The 21,553-nt window shown below is 42.8% G+C and overlaps 1 protein-coding gene across 13 annotated transcripts in view; it reads left to right on the top strand.

Moving 5' to 3' along the window:
* PBRM1 (polybromo 1) overlaps window positions 1-21,553 on the top strand; it is a 123,988-nt gene that overhangs the window by 8,518 nt on the left and 93,917 nt on the right. For all 13 annotated transcript variants that reach the window (XM_056524151.1, XM_056524150.1, XM_056524157.1 and 10 more), the window contains exons 2-4: window positions 15,408-15,563; window positions 17,917-18,014; window positions 20,239-20,386. In XM_056524151.1, the coding sequence (XP_056380126.1) occupies window positions 15,423-15,563; window positions 17,917-18,014; window positions 20,239-20,386 (387 nt within the window). In that variant the 5' untranslated portion in view covers window positions 15,408-15,422. The remainder of the gene's footprint in view (window positions 1-15,407; window positions 15,564-17,916; window positions 18,015-20,238; window positions 20,387-21,553) is intronic.

Genomic DNA, 21,553 nt, shown 5'->3' with positions numbered 1-21,553 from the left:
AGATACTGTATATAATGTGAGGGGTAGACTCACTTATGGGAGATACTGTATATATAATGTGAGGGGTGGAGTCACTTATAGGAGATACTGTATATAATGTGAGGGGTAGAGTCACTTATGTGAGATACTGTATATAATGTGAGGGGTGGACTCACTTATGGGAGATACTGTATATAATGTGAGGGGTGGAGTCACTTATGTGAGATACTGTATATAATGTGAGGGGTGGACTCACTTATGGGAGATACTGTATATAATGTGAGGGGTGGAGTCACTTATGGGAGATACTGTATATAATGTGAGGGGTGGACTCACTTATGGGAGATACTGTATATAATGTGAGGGGTGGAGTCACTTATGGGAGATACTGTATATATAATGTGAGGGGTGGACTCACTTATGGGAGATACTGTATATAATGTGAGGGGTAGACTCACTTATGGGAGATACTGTATATATAATGTGAGGGGTGGACCCACTTATGGGATATACTGTATATAATGTGAGGGGTGGACTCACTTATGGGAGATACTGTATATATAATGTGAGGGGTGGACTCACTTATGGGAGATACTGTGTATAATGTGAGGGGTGGACTCACTTATGGGAGATACTGTATATAATGTGAGGGGTGGAGTCACTTATGGGAGATACTGTATATATAATGTGATGGGTGGACTCACTTATGGGAGATACTGTATATAATGTGAGGGGTGGAGTCACTTATGGGAGATACTGTATATATAATGTGAGGGGTGGACTCACTTATGGGAGATACTGTATATAATGTGAGGGGTGGACTCACTTATGGGAGATACTGTATATAATGTGAGGGGTGGACTCACTTATGGGAGATACTGTGTATAATGTGAGGGGTGGACTCACTTATGGGAGATACTGTATATATAATGTGAGGGGTGGATTCACTTATGGGAGATACTGTATATATAATGTGAGGGGTGGACTCACTTATGGGATATACTGTATATAATGTGAGGGGTGGAGTCACATATAGGAGATACTGTATATAATGTGAGGGGTGGAGTCACTTATGGGAGATACTGTATATAATGTGAGGGGTGGACTCACTTATGGGAGATACTGTATATATAATGTGAGGGGTGGACTCACTCATAGGAGATACTGTATATATAATGTGAGGGGTGGACTCACTCATAGGAGATACTGTATATAATGTGAGGGGTGGACTCACTTATGGGATATACTGTATATAATGTGAGGAGTGGACTCGCTTATGGGAGATACTGTGTATAATGTGAGGGGTGGAGTCACTTATGGGAGATACTGTATATAATGTGAGAAGTGGACTCACTTATGGGAGATACTGTATATAATGTGAGAAGTGGACTCACTTATGGGAGATACTGTATATAATGTGAGAAGTGGACTCACTTATGGGAGATACTGTATATAATGTGAGGGGTGGACTCACTTATGGAATATACTGTATATAATGTGAGGGGTGGACTCACTTATGGGAGATACTGTATATAATGTGAGAAGTGGACTCACTTATGGGAGATACTGTATATAATGTGAGGGGTGGACTCACTTATGGGATATACTGTATATATAATGTGAGGGGTGGACTCACTTATGGGAGATACTGTGTATAATGTGAGGGGTGGACTCACTTATGGGAGATACTGTATATAATGTGAGAAGTGGACTCACTTATGGGAGATACTGTGTATAATGTGGGGGGTGGACTCACTTATGGAATATACTGTATATAATGTGAGAAGTGGACTCACTTATGGGAGATACTGTATATATAATGTGAGGGGTGGACTCACTTATGGGATATACTGTATATATAATGTGAGGGGTGGACTCACTTATGGGAGATACTGTATATATAATGTGAGGAGTGGACTCACTTATGGGAGATATTGTATATAATGTGAGGGGTGGACTTACTTATGGGATATACTGTATATATAATGTGAGGGGTGGACTTACTTATGGGATATACTGTATATATAATGTGAGGGGTGGACTCACTTATGGGAGATACTGTATATATAATGTGAGGGGTGGACTCACTTATGGGAGATACTGTATATAATGTGAGGAGTGGACTCACTTATGGGAGATATTGTATATAATGTGAGGGGTGGACTCACTTATGGGAGATACTGTATATATAATGTGAGGGATGGACTCACTTATGGTATATACTGTATATAATGTGAGGGGTGGACTCACTTATGGGAGATACTGTGTATAATGTGGGGGGTGGACTCACTTATGGAATATACTGTATATAATGTGAGAAGTGGACTCACTTATGGGAGATACTGTATATATAATGTGAGGGGTGGACTCACTTATGGGATATACTGTATATATAATGTGAGGGGTGGACTCACTTATGGGAGATACTGTATATATAATGTGAGGAGTGGACTCACTTATGGGAGATATTGTATATAATGTGAGGGGTGGACTTACTTATGGGATATACTGTATATATAATGTGAGGGGTGGACTTACTTATGGGATATACTGTATATATAATGTGAGGGGTGGACTCACTTATGGGAGATACTGTATATATAATGTGAGGGGTGGACTCACTTATGGGAGATACTGTATATAATGTGAGGAGTGGACTCACTTATGGGAGATATTGTATATAATGTGAGGGGTGGACTCACTTATGGGAGATACTGTATATATAATGTGAGGGATGGACTCACTTATGGTATATACTGTATATAATGTGAGGGGTGGAGTCACTTATGGGAGATACTGTATATAATGTGAGGGGTGGACTCACTTATGGGAGATACTGTATATAATGTGAGGGGTGGACTCACTTATGGGAGATACTGTATATATAATGTGAGGGGTGGACTCACTTATGGGAGATACTGTATATAATGTGAGGGGTGGACTCACTTATGGGAGATACTGTATATAATGTGAGGGGTGGAGTCACTTATGGGAGATACTGTATATATAATGTGAGGGGTGGACTCACTTATGGGAGATACTGTATATAATGTGAGAAGTGGACTCACTTATGGGAGATACTGTGTATAATGTGGGGGGTGGACTCACTTATGGAATATACTGTATATAATGTGAGAAGTGGACTCACTTATGGGAGATACTGTATATATAATGTGAGGGGTGGACTCACTTATGGGATATACTGTATATATAATGTGAGGGGTGGACTCACTTATGGGAGATACTGTATATATAATGTGAGGAGTGGACTCACTTATGGGAGATATTGTATATAATGTGAGGGGTGGACTTACTTATGGGATATACTGTATATATAATGTGAGGGGTGGACTTACTTATGGGATATACTGTATATATAATGTGAGGGGTGGACTCACTTATGGGAGATACTGTATATATAATGTGAGGGGTGGACTCACTTATGGGAGATACTGTATATAATGTGAGGAGTGGACTCACTTATGGGAGATATTGTATATAATGTGAGGGGTGGACTCACTTATGGGAGATACTGTATATATAATGTGAGGGATGGACTCACTTATGGTATATACTGTATATAATGTGAGGGGTGGACTCACTTATGGGAGATACTGTGTATAATGTGGGGGGTGGACTCACTTATGGAATATACTGTATATAATGTGAGAAGTGGACTCACTTATGGGAGATACTGTATATATAATGTGAGGGGTGGACTCACTTATGGGATATACTGTATATATAATGTGAGGGGTGGACTCACTTATGGGAGATACTGTATATATAATGTGAGGAGTGGACTCACTTATGGGAGATATTGTATATAATGTGAGGGGTGGACTTACTTATGGGATATACTGTATATATAATGTGAGGGGTGGACTTACTTATGGGATATACTGTATATATAATGTGAGGGGTGGACTCACTTATGGGAGATACTGTATATATAATGTGAGGGGTGGACTCACTTATGGGAGATACTGTATATAATGTGAGGAGTGGACTCACTTATGGGAGATATTGTATATAATGTGAGGGGTGGACTCACTTATGGGAGATACTGTATATATAATGTGAGGGATGGACTCACTTATGGTATATACTGTATATAATGTGAGGGGTGGAGTCACTTATGGGAGATACTGTATATAATGTGAGGGGTGGACTCACTTATGGGAGATACTGTATATAATGTGAGGGGTGGACTCACTTATGGGAGATACTGTATATATAATGTGAGGGGTGGACTCACTTATGGGAGATACTGTATATAATGTGAGGGGTGGACTCACTTATGGGAGATACTGTATATAATGTGAGGGGTGGAGTCACTTATGGGAGATACTGTATATATAATGTGAGGGGTGGACTCACTTATAGGAGATACTGTATATAATGTGAGGGGTAGAGTCACTTATGAGAGATACTGTATATATAATGTGAGGGGTGGACTCACTTATGGGAGATACTGTATATAATGTGAGGGGTGGACTCAATTATGGGAGATACTGTATATAATGTGAGGGGTGGACTCAATTATGGAATATACTGTATATAATGTGAGGGGTGGACTCAATTATGGGAGATACTGTATATAATGTGAGGGGTGGACTCAATTATGGAATATACTGTATATAATGTGAGGGGTGGAGTCACTTATGGGAGATACTGTATATATAATGTGAGGGGTGGACTCACTTATAGGAGATACTGTATATAATGTGAGGGGTAGAGTCACTTATGAGAGATACTGTATATATAATGTGAGGGGTGGACTCACTTATGGGAGATACTGTATATAATGTGAGGGGTGGACTCAATTATGGGAGATACTGTATATAATGTGAGGGGTGGACTCAATTATGGAATATACTGTATATAATGTGAGGGGTGGACTCACTTATGGGAGATACTGTATATAATGTGAGGGGTGGACTCAATTATGGAATATACTGTATATAATGTGAGGGGTGGACTCAATTATGGGAGATACTGTATATAATGTGAGGGGTGGAGTCACTTATGGGAGATACTGTATATATAATGTGAGGGGTGGAGTCACTTATGGGAGATACTGTATATAATGTGAGGGGTGGACTCACTTATGGGAAATACTGTATATATAATGTGAGGGGTGGACTCATTTATGGTAGATACTGTATATATAATGTGAGGGGTGGAGTCACTTATGGGATATACTGTATATAATGTGAGGGGAGGACTCAATTATGGGAGATACTGTATATAATGTGAGGGGTGGACTCACTTATGGGAGATACTGTGTATAATGTGGGGGGTGGACTCACTTATGGAATATACTGTATATAATGTGAGAAGTGGACTCACTTATGGGAGATACTGTATATATAATGTGAGGGGTGGACTCACTTATGGGATATACTGTATATATAATGTGAGGGGTGGACTCACTTATGGGAGATACTGTATATATAATGTGAGGGGTGGACTCACTTATGGGAGATACTGTATATAATGTGAGGAGTGGACTCACTTATGGGAGATATTGTATATAATGTGAGGGGTGGACTCACTTATGGGAGATACTGTATATATAATGTGAGGGATGGACTCACTTATGGTATATACTGTATATAATGTGAGGGGTGGAGTCACTTATGGGAGATACTGTATATAATGTGAGGGGTGGACTCACTTATGGGAGATACTGTATATAATGTGAGGGGTGGACTCACTTATGGGAGATACTGTATATAATGTGAGGGGTGGACTCACTTATGGGAGATACTGTATATATAATGTGAGGGGTGGACTCACTTATGGGAGATACTGTATATATAATGTGAGGGGTGGACTCATTTATGGGATATACTGTATATATAATGTGAGGGGTGGACTCACTTATGGGATATACTGTATATAATGTGAGGGGTGGACTCACTTATGGGAGATACTGTATATATAATGTGAGGGGTGGACTCACTTATGGGAGATACTATATATATAATGTGAGGGGTGGACTCACTTATGGGAGATACTGTATATAATGTGAGGGGTGGACTCACTTATGGGAGATACTGTATATAATGTGAGGGGTGGAGTCACTTATGGGAGATACTGTATATATAATGTGAGGGGTGGACTCACTTATAGGAGATACTGTATATAATGTGAGGGGTAGAGTCACTTATGAGAGATACTGTATATATAATGTGAGGGGTGGACTCACTTATGGGAGATACTGTATATAATGTGAGGGGTGGACTCAATTATGGAATATACTGTATATAATGTGAGGGGTGGACTCAATTATGGGAGATACTGTATATAATGTGAGGGGTGGACTCAATTATGGAATATACTGTATATAATGTGAGGGGTGGAGTCACTTATGGGAGATACTGTATATATAATGTGAGGGGTGGACTCACTTATAGGAGATACTGTATATAATGTGAGGGGTAGAGTCACTTATGAGAGATACTGTATATATAATGTGAGGGGTGGACTCACTTATGGGAGATACTGTATATAATGTGAGGGGTGGACTCAATTATGGGAGATACTGTATATAATGTGAGGGGTGGACTCAATTATGGAATATACTGTATATAATGTGAGGGGTGGACTCACTTATGGGAGATACTGTATATAATGTGAGGGGTGGACTCAATTATGGAATATACTGTATATAATGTGAGGGGTGGACTCAATTATGGGAGATACTGTATATAATGTGAGGGGTGGAGTCACTTATGGGAGATACTGTATATATAATGTGAGGGGTGGAGTCACTTATGGGAGATACTGTATATAATGTGAGGGGTGGACTCACTTAAGGGAAATACTGTATATATAATGTGAGGGGTGGACTCATTTATGGTAGATACTGTATATATAATGTGAGGGGTGGAGTCACTTATGGGATATACTGTATATAATGTGAGGGGAGGACTCAATTATGGGAGATACTGTATATAATGTGAGGGGTGGACTCACTTATGGGAGATACTGTATATATAATGTGAGGGGTGGAGTCACTTATGGGAGATACTGTATATAATGTGAGGGGTGGAGTCACTTATGGGAGATACTGTATATATAATGTGAGGGGTGGACTCACTTATGGAGATACTGTATATATAATGTGAGGGGTGGACTCACTTATGGGAGATACTGTATATAATGTGAGGGGTGGAGTCACTTATGGGATATACTGTATATATAATGTGAGGGGTGGACTCACTTATGGGAGATACTGTATATATAATGTGAGGGGTGGACTCACTTATGGGAGATACTGTATATATAATGTGAGGGGTGGAGTCACTTATGGGAAATACTGTATATATAATGTGAGGGGTGGACTCACTTATGGGAGATACTGTATATATAATGTGAGGGGTGGAGTCATTTATGGGAGATACTGTATATATAATGTGAGGAGTGGACTCACTTATGGGAGATATTGTATATAATGTGAGGGGTGGACTTACTTATGGGATATACTGTATATATAATGTGAGGGGTGGACTTACTTATGGGATATACTGTATATATAATGTGAGGGGTGGACTCACTTATGGGAGATACTGTATATATAATGTGAGGGGTGGACTCACTTATGGGAGATATTGTATATAATGTGAGGGGTGGACTCACTTATGGGAGATACTGTATATATAATGTGAGGGGTGGAGTCACTTATGGGAGATACTGTATATATAATGTGAGGGGTGGAGTCACTTATGGGAGATACTGTATATATAATGTGAGGGGTGGAGTCACTTATGGGAGATACTGTATATATAATGTGAGGGGTGGAGTCACTTATGGGAGATACTGTATATATAATGTGAGGGGTGGACTCACTTATGGGAGATACTGTATATATAATGTGAGGGGTGGACTCACTTATGGGAGATACTGTATATAATGTGAGGGGTGGACTCACTTATGGGAGATACTGTATATATAATGTGAGGGGAGGAGTCACTTATGGGAGATACTGTATATTATGTGAGGGGTGGACTCATTTATGGGAAATACTGTATATATAATGTGAGGGGTGGACTCACTTATGGGATATACTGTATATATATAATGTGAGGGGTGGACTCACTTATGGAATATACTGTATATATGTGAGGGGTGGACTTACTTATGGGAGATACTGTATATATAATGTGAGGGGTGGACTCACTTATGGGAGATACTGTATATATAATGTGAGGGGTGGAGTCACTTATGGGAGATACTGTATATATAATGTGAGGGGTGGAGTCACTTATGGGAGATACTGTATATATAATGTGAGGGGTGGACTCACTTATGGGGATACTGTATATATAATGTGAGGGGTGGAGTCACTTATGGGAGATACTGTATATATAATGTGAGGGGTGGACTCACTTATGGGAGATACTGTATATATAATGTGAGGGGTGGACTCACTTATGGGATATACTGTATATATAATGTGAGGGATGGACTCACTTATGGGAGATACTGTATATATAATGTGAGGGGTGGACTCACTTATGGGAGATACTGTATATATAATGTGAGGGGTGGAATCACTTATGGGAGATACTGTATATAATGTGAGGGGTGGACTTACTTATGGGAGATACTGTATATAATGTGAGGGGTGGACTCACTTATGGGAGATACTGTATATATAATGTGAGGGGTGGACTTACTTATGGGAGATACTGTATATAATGTGAGGGGTGGACTCACTTATGGGAGATACTGTATATAATGTGAGGGGTGGACTCACTTATGGGAGATACTGTATATATAATGTGAGGGGTGGACTTACTTATGGGAGATACTGTATATAATGTGAGGGGTGGAGTCACTTATGGGAAATACTGTATATATAATGTGAGGGGTGGACTCACTTATGGGAGATACTGTATATATAATGTGAGGGATGGACTCACTTATGGGAGATACTGTATATATAATGTGAGGGGTGGACTCACTTATGGGAGATACTGTATATATAATGTGAGGGGTGGACTCACTTATGGGAGATACTGTATATATAATGTGAGGGGTGGACTTACTTATGGGAGATACTGTATATATAATGTGAGGGGTGGAGTCACTTATGGGAAATACTGTATATATAATGTGAGGGGTGGACTCACTTATGGGAGATACTGTATATATAATGTGAGGGGTGGAGTCACTTATGGGAGATACTGTATATAATGTGAGGGGTGGACTCACTTATGGGAGATACTGTATATATAATGTGAGGGGTAGAGTCACTTATGGGAGATACTGTATATATAATGTGAGGGGTGGACTCACTTATGGGAGATACTGTATATCTAATGTGAGGGGTGGAGTCACTTATGGGAGATACTGTATATATAATGTGAGGGGTGGACTCACTTATAGGATATACTGTATATATAATGTGAGGGGTGGAGTCACTTATGGGAGATACTGTATATATAATGTGAGGGGTGGAGTCACTTATGGGAGATACTGTATATATAATGTGAGGGGTGGAGTCACTTATGGGAGATACTGTATATAATGTGAGGGGTGGACTCACTTATGGGAGATAATGTATATATAATGTGAGGGGTGGACTCACTTATGGGAGATACTGTATATATAATGTGAGGGGTGGAATCACTTATTTGAGATACTGTATATATAATGTGAGGGGTGGAATCACTTATGGGAGATACTGTATATATAATGTGAGGGGTGGAGTCACTTATGGGATATACTGTATATAATGTGAGGGGTGGACTCACTTATGGGATATACTGTATATATAATGTGAGGGGTGGAGTCACTTATGGGAGATACTGTATATATAATGTGAGGGGTGGAGTCACTTATGGGATATACTGTATATATAATGTGAGGGGTGGAGTCACTTATGGGAGATACTGTATATATAATGTGAGGGGTGGACTCACTTATGGGAGATACTGTATATAATGTGAGGGGTGGACTCACTTATGGGAGATACTGTATATATAATGTGAGGGGTGGAATCACTTATGGGAGATACTGTATATATAATGTGAGGGGTGGAATCACTTATGGGAGATACTGTATATATAATGTGAGGGGTGGACTCACTTATGGGATATACTGTATATAATGTGAGGGGTGGACTCACTTATGGGAGATACTGTATATATAATGTGAGGGGTGGACTCACTTATGGGAGATACTGTATATAATGTGAGGGGTGGACTCACTTATGGGAGATACTGTATATATAATGTGAGGGGTGGAATCACTTATGGGAGATACTGTATATATAATGTGAGGGGTGGACTCACTTATGGGAGATACTGTATATAATGTGAGGGGTGGACTCACTTATGGGAGATACTGTATATATAATGTGAGGGGTGGAGTCACTTATGGGAGATACTTTATATATAATGTGAGGGGTGGAGTCACTTATGGGAGATACTGTATATATAATGTGAGGGGTGGACTCACTTATGGGAGATACTGTATATATAATGTGAGGGGTGGACTCACTTATGGGAGATACTGTTTGCAGTCATGGCCGTAAATGTTGGCACCTCTTTAAACTTTTCTAGAAAATGAAGTATTTCTCACAGAAAAGGATTGCAGTAACACGTTTTGCTATACACATGTTTATTCCCTTTGTGTCTATTGAGACTAAACCAAAAAAGGGAGGAAAAAAAGCAAATTGGACATAATGTCACCAAACTCCAAAAATGGGCTGGACAAAATTATTGGCACCCTTAACTTAATATTTGGTTGCACACCCTTTGGAAAAAATAACTGAAATCACTCGCTTCCTATAACCATCAATAAGCTTCTTACACCTCTCAGCCGGAATGTTGGATCACTCTTTCTTTACAAACTGCTCCAGGTCTCTCTTATTGGAAGGCGCCTTTTCCCAACAACAATTTTAAGATCTCTCCACAGGTGTCCAATGGGATTTAGATCTGGACTCATTGCTGACACTTCAGAACTCTCCAGCGCTTTGTTGCCATCCATTTCTGGGGGCTTTTTTACATATGTTTGGGGTCATTGTCCTCCTGGAAGACCCAAGATCTCAGATGCAAACCCAGCTTTCTGACCCTGGGCTGTACAGTGTGACCCAAAATCCGTTGGTAATCCTCAGATTTCATGATGCCTTGCACACATTCAAGGCACCCAGTGCCAGAGGCAGCAAAATAACCCCAAAACATCATTGAACCTCCACCATATTTCACTATAGATTCTGTGTTCTTTTCTTTATAGGCCTCATTCCGTTTTCGTTAAACAGTAGAATGATGTGCTTTACCAAAAAGCTCTATTTTGGTCTCATTTGTCCACAAAACTTTTTCCCAGAAGGATTTTAGCTTACTCAAGTTCATTTTGGTAAAATGTGGTCTTGCTTTTTTATGTCTCTGTGCCAGCAGTGGGGTCCTCCTGGGTCTCCTGCCATAGTGTTTCTTTTCATTTAAAGGCAAATCTAGGTCTCTGGAGATGGACTTGTAACCTTGAGATTGTTGATATTGTTCCACAATTTTGGTTCTCAAGTCCTCACACAATTCTCTTCTCCTCTTTCTATTGTCCATGCTTAGTGTGGCACACAGACACACAATGCAAAGACGAAGTGAACTTCTCTCCTTTTTATCTGCTTTCAGGTGTGATTTTTTTTTTTTTATATTGCCCACACCTGTTACTTGCCCCAGGTGAGTTTGAAGGAGCATCACATGCTTGAAACAATCTTATTTATCCACAATTTTGAAAGGGTGCCAATAATTTTGTCCAGACCGTTTTTGGAGTTTGGTGTGACACTATGTCCAATTTGCTTTTTTTCCTCCATTTTTTGGTTTAGTTCCAATACACACAAAGGAAATAAACATGTGTACAGCAAAACATGTGTTACTGCAATCCTTTTCTGTGAGAAATACTTTATTTTCTTGAAAAATTTCAGGGGTGCCAACATTTTCGTCCATGACTGTATAATAGAGTAACATTGATGACTCCGGCTCTCCAGCACTTACACCATTGATGCATTCATGATAGTAAAGATCTTCATGCTCTCCAGTCCACTTGGCTTCTTATTACAGGAGATCTTCCAATGTGTTCCCTGTTTGTTTGATTTATATTTTTCTCATGGTCCAGAAGATCCCTGGAGAGAGAAGTCGTAACCAATGACTGAGGGGAAGGGGGTCTGATTGCTGGGATCTCCCCTGATCTCCTGTACGGGAACCTGACTAGTTAAGCTTCATGTATCCGACCGCATCCTGCCAATGTGGTTTCAGGAGTCACCTAGTGACAGAGTTCGGGTTGTTTTTGCTAGTATATGCTATTTGAACAGGACTTGATAGCATAGTCTGGTGTGTTATTGAGTCAGAGACTTATCACTGAGTGTTGGTGCCCTTTGCTTTCTGAGAGGTCCAGTGTTTCGGGATCTGAGCTGTGCCTGTGGTCCAGGAGGTAAGGCTTCATTCATATCACGATTGGGGCATTTGGCAGCCGGATTCGCCAGGAGAAATTGGATACCGGCTGTTGCCGTACCCCGTTCATTTCAATGAGCCAAATGGAGTCAGCTCAGCAAATTTGTGGATTGAACGTGTTTTTATTGCTGGACTGAAACTGCAGGAGTCCACATATTTCAGTCTGGCAACAAAAACTGATACGGTCCAAAAATTACCCATCCAGCTCATTGAAATGCATGGGGCACGGTCCTGGTACAGCAGGCATGCGGCGCTTTCTCGTTTTTAAATTCTCCCACCAGATCCGACTACTGTATGCCCCAACCGTGATGTGAATGCAGCCTTACTGGCATCCATTTACCATTCTTGGCAATAAGGCAAAGAACTTTAATGAAAGTGTTGGTAGATTTTTGTTTTACTGGTTTATTTTAGACTTTCCTGTGATGGCATCAAGTTCCTGCTTCCATTTACAATGAAAAGTGAGTGCGGTGACCTGGCACGTTTTACCATTTTATGCTTCAGACCTATTGGTGGAGAAAAATCGAAATCTCTGCAAGGGAAAAATGGAGCAATTGCCTCTAGCAACCAATCAGAATGTGCCCCACTGTCGCCTGAAATGGGCACTGTCAGATATAAAAACTTTTGATATATTGTAAAGCATGCAAAACCAATAGGTCGTGTGAAGAGAAGGGGGAGAGGGGCAGGAACACTCTGCAGCTGGTGAGAAGAGGATTTTTTTGTTTAAAAAGTAAGTGTCCCTGCATGTATGTATGTATGTGTGTGTGGACATATTTGTATGTGTGTATATCAGTGAATATATGAAATGTGTGTGATACAGAGGGACAACAATCATATGCCTCCAGCTGTTGCTTAACTACAACTCAAAAGGATGTGTTGGCATTCTGGGAGCTGTAGTTTTGCAAAAGATGTAGGCACCCAGCGTGTGTGTGTGTTTGTGAATAGCATAAAACCAGAAAGGAAAGGGTTACTGCTCCCAGAACAGAGAGGATGGGGGAGTGGTTATCACAGAAAGGGACCCGCCCCCTGCTGTAAATGAAAAGTACCGTATATCCCGGCGTATAAGACGACTTTTTAACCCCGAATTTTATTCTGAAAAGTTGGGGGTCGTCTTATACGCCGGGAATTGGGGTCCGGCATAGGAATACTTATGATTATCGGGCCGGCTCCTGTGTGCGGCTGCATGCGGGGGCCGGCCAGAGCATGTACAAACTAATAACTGTATACTTAAAAAACCAGGGTGCCTCCAGCTTTTGTGAAACTACAACTCCCAGCATGCCCGAACCGGCAAAGGCTGGCCGGGCATGCTGGTAATTGTAGTTTCACAACAGCTGGAGGCACCCTGGTTTTTAGTATACAATTAGTTTTTACATGCTCTGGCCGGCCCCCGCCTGCAGCCGCACCCAGGAGCCGGCCCGATAATCATAAGTATTCCTATGCCGGACATCCCTGTGTCCCGAAAAATCTTTTCGGGACTTAAGGATGTCCGCAGGTCACTTACCATTCCCCGCCCGCCGCGTGTCCTCCTCCGGTCCTTCTGCGCTTCTCCACCGCTCTATGGTTGTACGCACAGGACGTCAGTGACGTCCTGTGCGTATAACTATATAGGCGCAGGAGGACCGGAGGAGGACGAGCGCGGCCGGGGCCTGGTGAGTGACCGGCGGCGCGTCATCTACAGTGTTCCGATCACCGCTCCTCCGGTCCCGGGACTGCTGCTATGGTCCATAGGCCATAGCAGTAGATTGTGACCCCGGGCCGGAGGAGCAGTGACTGGAACACTGTGGGGGGCAGTACACAGACATACAGCCTCCAGCCATACACTCTATATGGCTGGAAGTTGTATGTCTGTGGGGGGAGCTGCCTACTATTGTGGGGGAGGGAGCTGCCTACTATTGTGGGGGAGGGAGCTGCCTACTATTGTGGGGGAGGGAGCTGCCTACTATTGTGGGGGAGGGAGCTGCCTACTATTGTGGGGGAGGGAGCTGCCTACTATTGTGGGGGAGGGAGCTGCCTACTATTGTGGGGGAGGGAGCTGCCTACTATTGTGGGGGAGGGAGCTGCCTACTATTGTGGGGGAGGGAGCTGCCTACTATTGTGGGGGAGGGAGCTGCCTACTATTGTGGGGGAGGGAGCTGCCTACTATTGTGGGGGAGGGAGCTGCCTACTATTGTGGGGGAGGGAGCTGCCTACTATTGTGGGGGAGGGAGCTGCCTACTATTGTGGGGGAGGGAGCTGCCTACTATTGTGGGGGAGGGAGCTGCCTACTATTGTGGGGGAGGGAGCTGCCTCCTATTGTGGGGGAGGGAGCTGCCTCCTATTGTGGGGGAGGGAGCTGCCTCCTATTGTGGGGGAGGGAGCTGCCTACTATTGTGGGGGAGGGAGCTGCCTACTATTGTGGGGGAGGGAGCTGCCTCCTATTGTGGGGGAGGGAGCTGCCTCCTATTGTGGGGGAGGGAGCTGCCTCCTATTGTGGGGGAGGGAGCTGCCTCCTATTGTGGGGGGGGGAGCTGCCGACCTGATGTGGGGGAGCTGCCGACCTGATGTGGGGGAGCTGCCGACCTAATGTGGGGGAGCTGCCTACTATTGTGTGGGAGCTGCTGACCTGATGTGGGGGAACATGCTGCCTATCTAATGTGGGGGAACTATAAGGTACTGTACATCGCAGTAGGAGGGGTAGTCTTATACGGCAAGTATATCCCAAACTCTATATTTTAACTGTAAAAGTTGGGGGTCGTCTTATACGCCGGCATATACGGTACTTGAACTTTGCAATCACTCCAAGTACATAAAGTGAATTCTAAGAGAACATACAACATTGGTTCATACAGATTACATGTACAGGATCAGGATGACCTACTGTCCTCTTTAAGAGAACAAACTAATGGAGAGCATTTTCATTATCTATCATGTCACATTGTTTTCTTCATTTTGACTTGTTCCTCTGATCTCACGTAACTTTGTTCTTTTTTGCAGGACAATCCAGAACCCATGAGCTCTAAGAGGCGCAGGGCCACGTCCCCATCCAGCAGTGTCAGTGGTGGAGACTTTGATGACTCCCCACATACCACAAGTACCCCAAACTCCGGCAGGAAACGGAGGAGACTTGCTACTGTGCCAAATGTAGATCCGGTAAGTTTCTGCCGAGGCCTTGGGATGATGAAGGGGCACGAGTATTTCAAAGGGGAATTGCATAGATTAAAAATATTTTTAAAGGGCAACTGTCAGCCTGTTCACCCACACTAAACCCAATACACTGGGTTATAATGGTTATAATGTGGGTGAACAGGAGTCCAACAAGGGGTCACTTACTTAAATATATCCTGTAGGTCATGAGACATGTCCCCCAGAAGATCCACTGCTGAATTTACTGAATTGCGCACAGGGGGCGGGGCTTCGCCGGCTCAGTTTACGTATTCATTTTCTGTTACTCCACATCCTAGTGAAATGGAGTCACAAAGGAACTTAACCGAGGATATTCTGGGGGGGGACATATCTCAGCACGTACTGGACATATTTAAGTAAGTGACCCCTTGTTGGACTCCTGTTCACCCACACCTAGTGTATTGGGTTTAGTGTGGGTTAACAGGCTGACAGAGTTCCTTTAATTCATTGTTTTAATAAAGTTTATATATTTTTGTAATATAACTCTATTTAAAAAAAATATATATATAATTTTTGTTTACTCTGCTTTAAGATGTTGTGTGGCGGCACTAAGAGCCGTCACAGCCCTCTTTACTGTCACCAACATCTGTGTCAGGAACTGCATGGCTACTCATGCCCTGGTCCCTGCTCACTCATCTGTAGTACACAGCGGGAGTGACAGAAAACCTTCCCTGGTGTATTGTATATTCTAATGCATCTTAGCTGGGCAATAGAAAATGCCATATACTGTGGAAAGGCTCTCTGTCAATAGCGCTGAATACAGTGGTCCCTCAACATACGATGGTAATCCGTTCCAAACGGACCATTGTTTGTTGAAACCATCGTATGTTGAGGGATCCGTGCAATGTAAAGTATAGGACAGTGGTCTACAACCTGCGGACCTCCAGATGTTGCAAAACTACAACACCCAGCATGCCCGGACAGCCGTTGGCTGTCCGAGCATGCTGAGTGTTGTAGTTTTGCAACATCTGGAGGACCGCAGGTTGTAGACCACTGTTAGAGGAAGTTAGAGGAAGTCGCCGTGTCCCCGACGCTCCAGCAAGACCTCTGCTTCCCCGACATTCTCGCTCTCCGTCGCCGCCATCACATCGCTAGGCACGCCGCTCCTATTTGATGACGGGACGGCGTGCGCAGCCAGCGAAGTGATGACGTCGATGGAGAGCGCCGACGATGCAGAGGATCCCGAAGAGGACACGCCGGAGCCCCGAGGACAGGTAAGTGATCATCAGCGGATCACACGGGGCACCGTAAACGGTTACCTGGCGGTAGCTGAAGCAGTCAGCGCTGCCGGATAGCTGTTTATGCGATGGCCCCGACATACAGAAGCATCGTATGTTGATGCTGCCTTCAACATGCGATGGCCTCTGAGAGGCCATCGTATCTTGAAATGATCGTATGTCGGGGCCATCGTAGGTCGAGGGGTCACTGTACACTGCAGCCCCAACAGAGCGAGCAAGGATTGTTTTGGCATCTAGTATTTTCTGCTCGCTTTGCTAAAGGCTGCAGTGGTGTACACAGCGCTAGTGACAGAGTTTAATGTATCTTCTGCTGCCCAACTAAAATGCAGTAGAATAAACAACACACTAGAGGGAGTCTCTCTGTCACTAGCGCTGTGTGCGTTGTAGAGCCAGCAATGTGTGAGTGGGGACCAGGGAAATAGCAACCATGCCCTGTGTCAGCTAGTACTGCTGCCACACAATGTTTTTAAAGGGGTACTCCAGTGGAAAACATATTTTTTTATAAATCAACTGGTGCCAGAAAGTTGAACAGATTTGTAAATTACTTGTATTTAAAAATCTAAATCCTTCCAGTACTTATCAGCTGCTGTATAATACAGAGGAAGTTCTTTTCTTTTTGGTTTTCTTTTCTGTCTGACCACAGTGCTCTCTGCTGACACCTCTGTCCATGTCAGGAACTGTCCAGAGCAGGATAGGTTTGCTATGGGGATTTGCTCCTGCTCTGGACAGTTCCTGACACAGACAGAGGTGTCAGCAGAGAGCACTGTGGTCAGAAAGAAAAGAAATTCAAAAAGAAATGAACTTCCTTTGTAGTATACAGCAGCTGATAAGTACTGGGAGAATTAAGATTTTTAAATAGAAGTAATTTACAAATCTGTTTACATTTCTGGCACCAGTTAATATAAACTCCACCGGAGTACCCCTTTAAAAGCAGATTAAACTGAAATGTATTTTTTTTCTTTTAAATAAAGACATGTTGCAAAATTATTTAACTTCATATGATATAACTTTATTAAAAATAAAGTGAAAACAAATCTCCAAAATATTGTTTCTTATGTTTGTGTCCTCTGTGTCTTCCTCAGATCGCCGTCTGCCACGAGCTCTATAACACAGTCAGGGACTACAAAGATGAACAAGGTCGCATTCTCTGTGAGCTTTTTATTAGGGCGCCAAAACGCAGGTAAGGAACATTGCCAGATATAGACATGTTGTTATGCTCCCTGGGATTGTTAGGTACCTAGTGAGCTGGTATGTTTGCATATTAGGATTGCTATGGCAAATCCAATGTGTAATTCACTGGAGTACCTGCTGCTGACACTTATTTTTTTAATGCGTGTTCTGCAGCAATGGGACTAATCTGTAGCTCTTCTATGTGGCATCCATGAGAAGAAAGAAGATGCTGATTTATTTTTGGATGATTTTTTTTTCTCAGTGCAGATAAAACTCGACACATTAATCACTTTCTTTGGATACAGAATGTATCTGGATGTGATGACTATTTCTTTGTGCACCTAAGGTTGGGTTCACACTAGGGATCGACCGATTATCGGTTTGGCCGATATTATCGGCCGATAATCACGATTTTGGGCATTATCGGTATCGGCAATTACCTTGCTGATAATCCGATAATGCCCCGCCCCCCACACCGCGACCGCACCGCGTCGCACCCCCCACCGCACCGCCCCGGCCCCATTGCCTCCCCCATCCCCGGTTTTATAATTATCTGTTCCCGGGGTCCATGCTACTTCTTGCTCCTGCTGCGTCCTGCATTACGCTGTGCGCAATGACGAGCGACGCGACGTCACCGTCAGTGCGCACAGTGACAGCTCAGGAGGACTCCACCAGAGCCAGTTGTAGAGTGGTCCCCCAGGAACAGGTAACTATAAAACCGGGGATGGGGGAGGCAATTGGGCCGGGGCGGTGCCGTGGGGGGTGCAACGTGGGGCGGTAGGGGCCGCGGAGCGGTGGGGTGTCGGTGATAGGACTCAGGAGGACCCCCGGACAGGCACGGGGAGAGAAGCGGGTGGCGGCGACGGTCTATGGCACCGCAAAAGGTGCTGCAGTTCATTGATTTAAAGCGCCCCCTTTAAATCAATAATCTGCAGCAGTGTCGCAGGGGGATAAATAGCCAATAATTTATACCGGAATATCGGTATAAATTATCGGCCCTAACCTCCACAGATTATCGGTAGCGGCCCTAAAAAAACGATATCGGGAGATCCCTAGTTCACACCAAGTTTTTGCAATACAGTTCCCGTATAAGTTTTCAATTTGAAAACCGTATGCCAAAAGGTGCATCAGGTTGTGTCCGTTATGCATCCTTGTATGGGTTCTGTCTGTTTTTTTCCCGTACCCAAAACCATAGACTACCATGTTTTTTTTGGTCTGGGTGAAAACCCGTATTGAAATGTATATATATTTTTTTAACATGGGAGTCAATGGGAACCGTATGTACGTACGGTTCCATCCTGTTTTCACAATACAGTTTTTGACTTTGCACAATTTTTTTCTTGGAATTTCAATCAAACAAGTGAAACTTTATTCATAATGGAATGAAAAGTAAAAAAAAAAACTTACGTTTCTTAAAAAACAAATGCAACCGGACATCATTTTTCAAACCGTATAAGGATTAAAAATTGTACACACGTTTTGATAGTTTAGTCAGGTTTTGAGGAATCCGTTTTTTTAATCAAAAACCTGATACGGGAACTGTATCGCAAAAGCATGGTGTGAACCCAGCCTAAATCTTGAATGGTGGCTTGGGTTGCAGAGATTAGTTTTAACTTTGTTTTAACTATTAACATTTATCTGTTACATTCATTTTTATTATGTAGTGCAGTGTTTCCCAATTAGGGTGCCTCCAGCTGTTGCAAAACTACAACTTCCAGGATGCCCGGACAGCCGAAGGCTGTCCGGACATGCTGGGAGTTGTAGATTTGCAACAGCTGAAAGCACCCTGGTTGGGAAACACTGATGTAGTGTGTAAGTGGACAGAAGTTGGTTGTTTGTAACACATGTTCTAGTGCGGTTATCACTATGTAGATATGGTTTGTAGAGAGAACTGTGAATAAGAATATTTCTCTTTCAAACTATCTGTGTTCCGACTCTAGCTTCACCGCAATTCCTTTTCGGCACATTTAAAAATATTTGCCCTGATTTATCAATTTGTCAGAGACCAAAAGACAAAAACGGTCTGATTTGCCCATAGCAACTTGTCACGTATCGGCTTTCTTTTTTTTACCTGTGCAATTTCAGAAATGAAAGCTGAGCTGTGATTGGTTGTCATGGGGAATCAGACTGTTTTTGCCTCAAACCGGTTGATAAATCTGGGCCATAGTTTGTACTACTTATTACTTTATGATGAGTTTTGTTATTTAACCTTTTAAATGTGATCTTGCCAACAGGAACCAGCCGGATTATTATAATATTATTTCCCAGCCCATTGATCTAATGAAAATCCAGCAGAAGTTAAAGATGGATGAGTATGAAGATGTCACCGTTCTGACAGCAGATTTCCAGTTACTCTTCCAGAATGCAAAGACATATTATAAAGTAAGTTTTTATTTCTGATGCAACTACACACTTTTCAATGCCCAATTAGTATTGCGGGTCCTAATAATGAATGTGTCGTAAACTTTGAATGGCTTGGTATGGAACATGCTTCACCACCGCGCCATTCCCTCTCCTCCTAGCTGCGATCTTGTGTGTAGAATGGGGGACCCCTATCAGTAATGGGAATGGTGGTTTATTACCTATAAGTAGATAAATGCTTCTGGCCTAAATTCCATTTAGCACACCCACAACGGACGTCCCCATTAGAGCATGTCTTTGAAAAAGGTTTGTGTAGCAGTATTTCAATTTATGTGCACTTTTTACAGCAGATTGTATTCCTCAGAATAATATGGGTGTCAAATCTCAGAGCACTTTGCAACTGCTATTTAAAGATCCACTGCATGCCTTTCAATCCTTGTGAATTTTCTAATGCATTGTGTATTGTAGTGTGTTACTTGAAGCAGATTTTTTTTCATGAGAAATCTACATACAGATCTGTGCATGGGCCAAAAAATAAGAGAAATTTATAAGTCTTTCTACTCAACAGTCAATAATGACCAAGTGAAGGCAGAATTAGACATCTTTGCTTAAAAAAGGATAAACTCATATTTCTCAGTCGCTCTTCGTTGGGGGACACCTATACTGATGGGTATATGCTCTTGCCACTAGGAGGTGCTGACACTAGGAAAAAAGTTGTCTCCTCCCTAGCAGGATATACCCGCCCACTGGAAGTGAGGTAATCATTTTTAGCTAGTTTCAGTAGAGGGCAAGACACAGGTCTGGGAGCTCACCAGACCGGCTCTTTTTTAAAATTATTTTCTAGAAAGGGCTGTTTAGTTAGGTTCTTATCGCCCTTTTGTTTCCCTACCTGTTCCCCCATATGCGACAAAGGGGCAAGGAACATAAGAGTATGGGCTGTCAATCCTTTATCGCTAACGGCCAGCGCCTGGAGGTTGTACCCTGGGTCCGGGTCCCCTGCTTGCCTCGCTATCTTAGCCTGGTATGATGCAGCGTGGCCTAATGGTGGCTGAAGCCGTCAAGGAGTGAGTATGTGGCAACTTAGGTGAGTATGCCCCCCCCCCCCCTCACCCCTCGACGAACGAGCAGTAGTAGCCCTGTTTCTGGGGCTGCTTATGGTGACTAGGGTGGGGGTCTGGGCAGTGAGGG

Source organism: Hyla sarda, chromosome 6 (genome assembly GCF_029499605.1).
Source record: "Hyla sarda isolate aHylSar1 chromosome 6, aHylSar1.hap1, whole genome shotgun sequence".
Classification (NCBI taxonomy): Eukaryota; Metazoa; Chordata; class Amphibia; order Anura; family Hylidae; genus Hyla; species Hyla sarda.
This window is presented reverse-complemented; position numbering and strand designations above follow the sequence as displayed.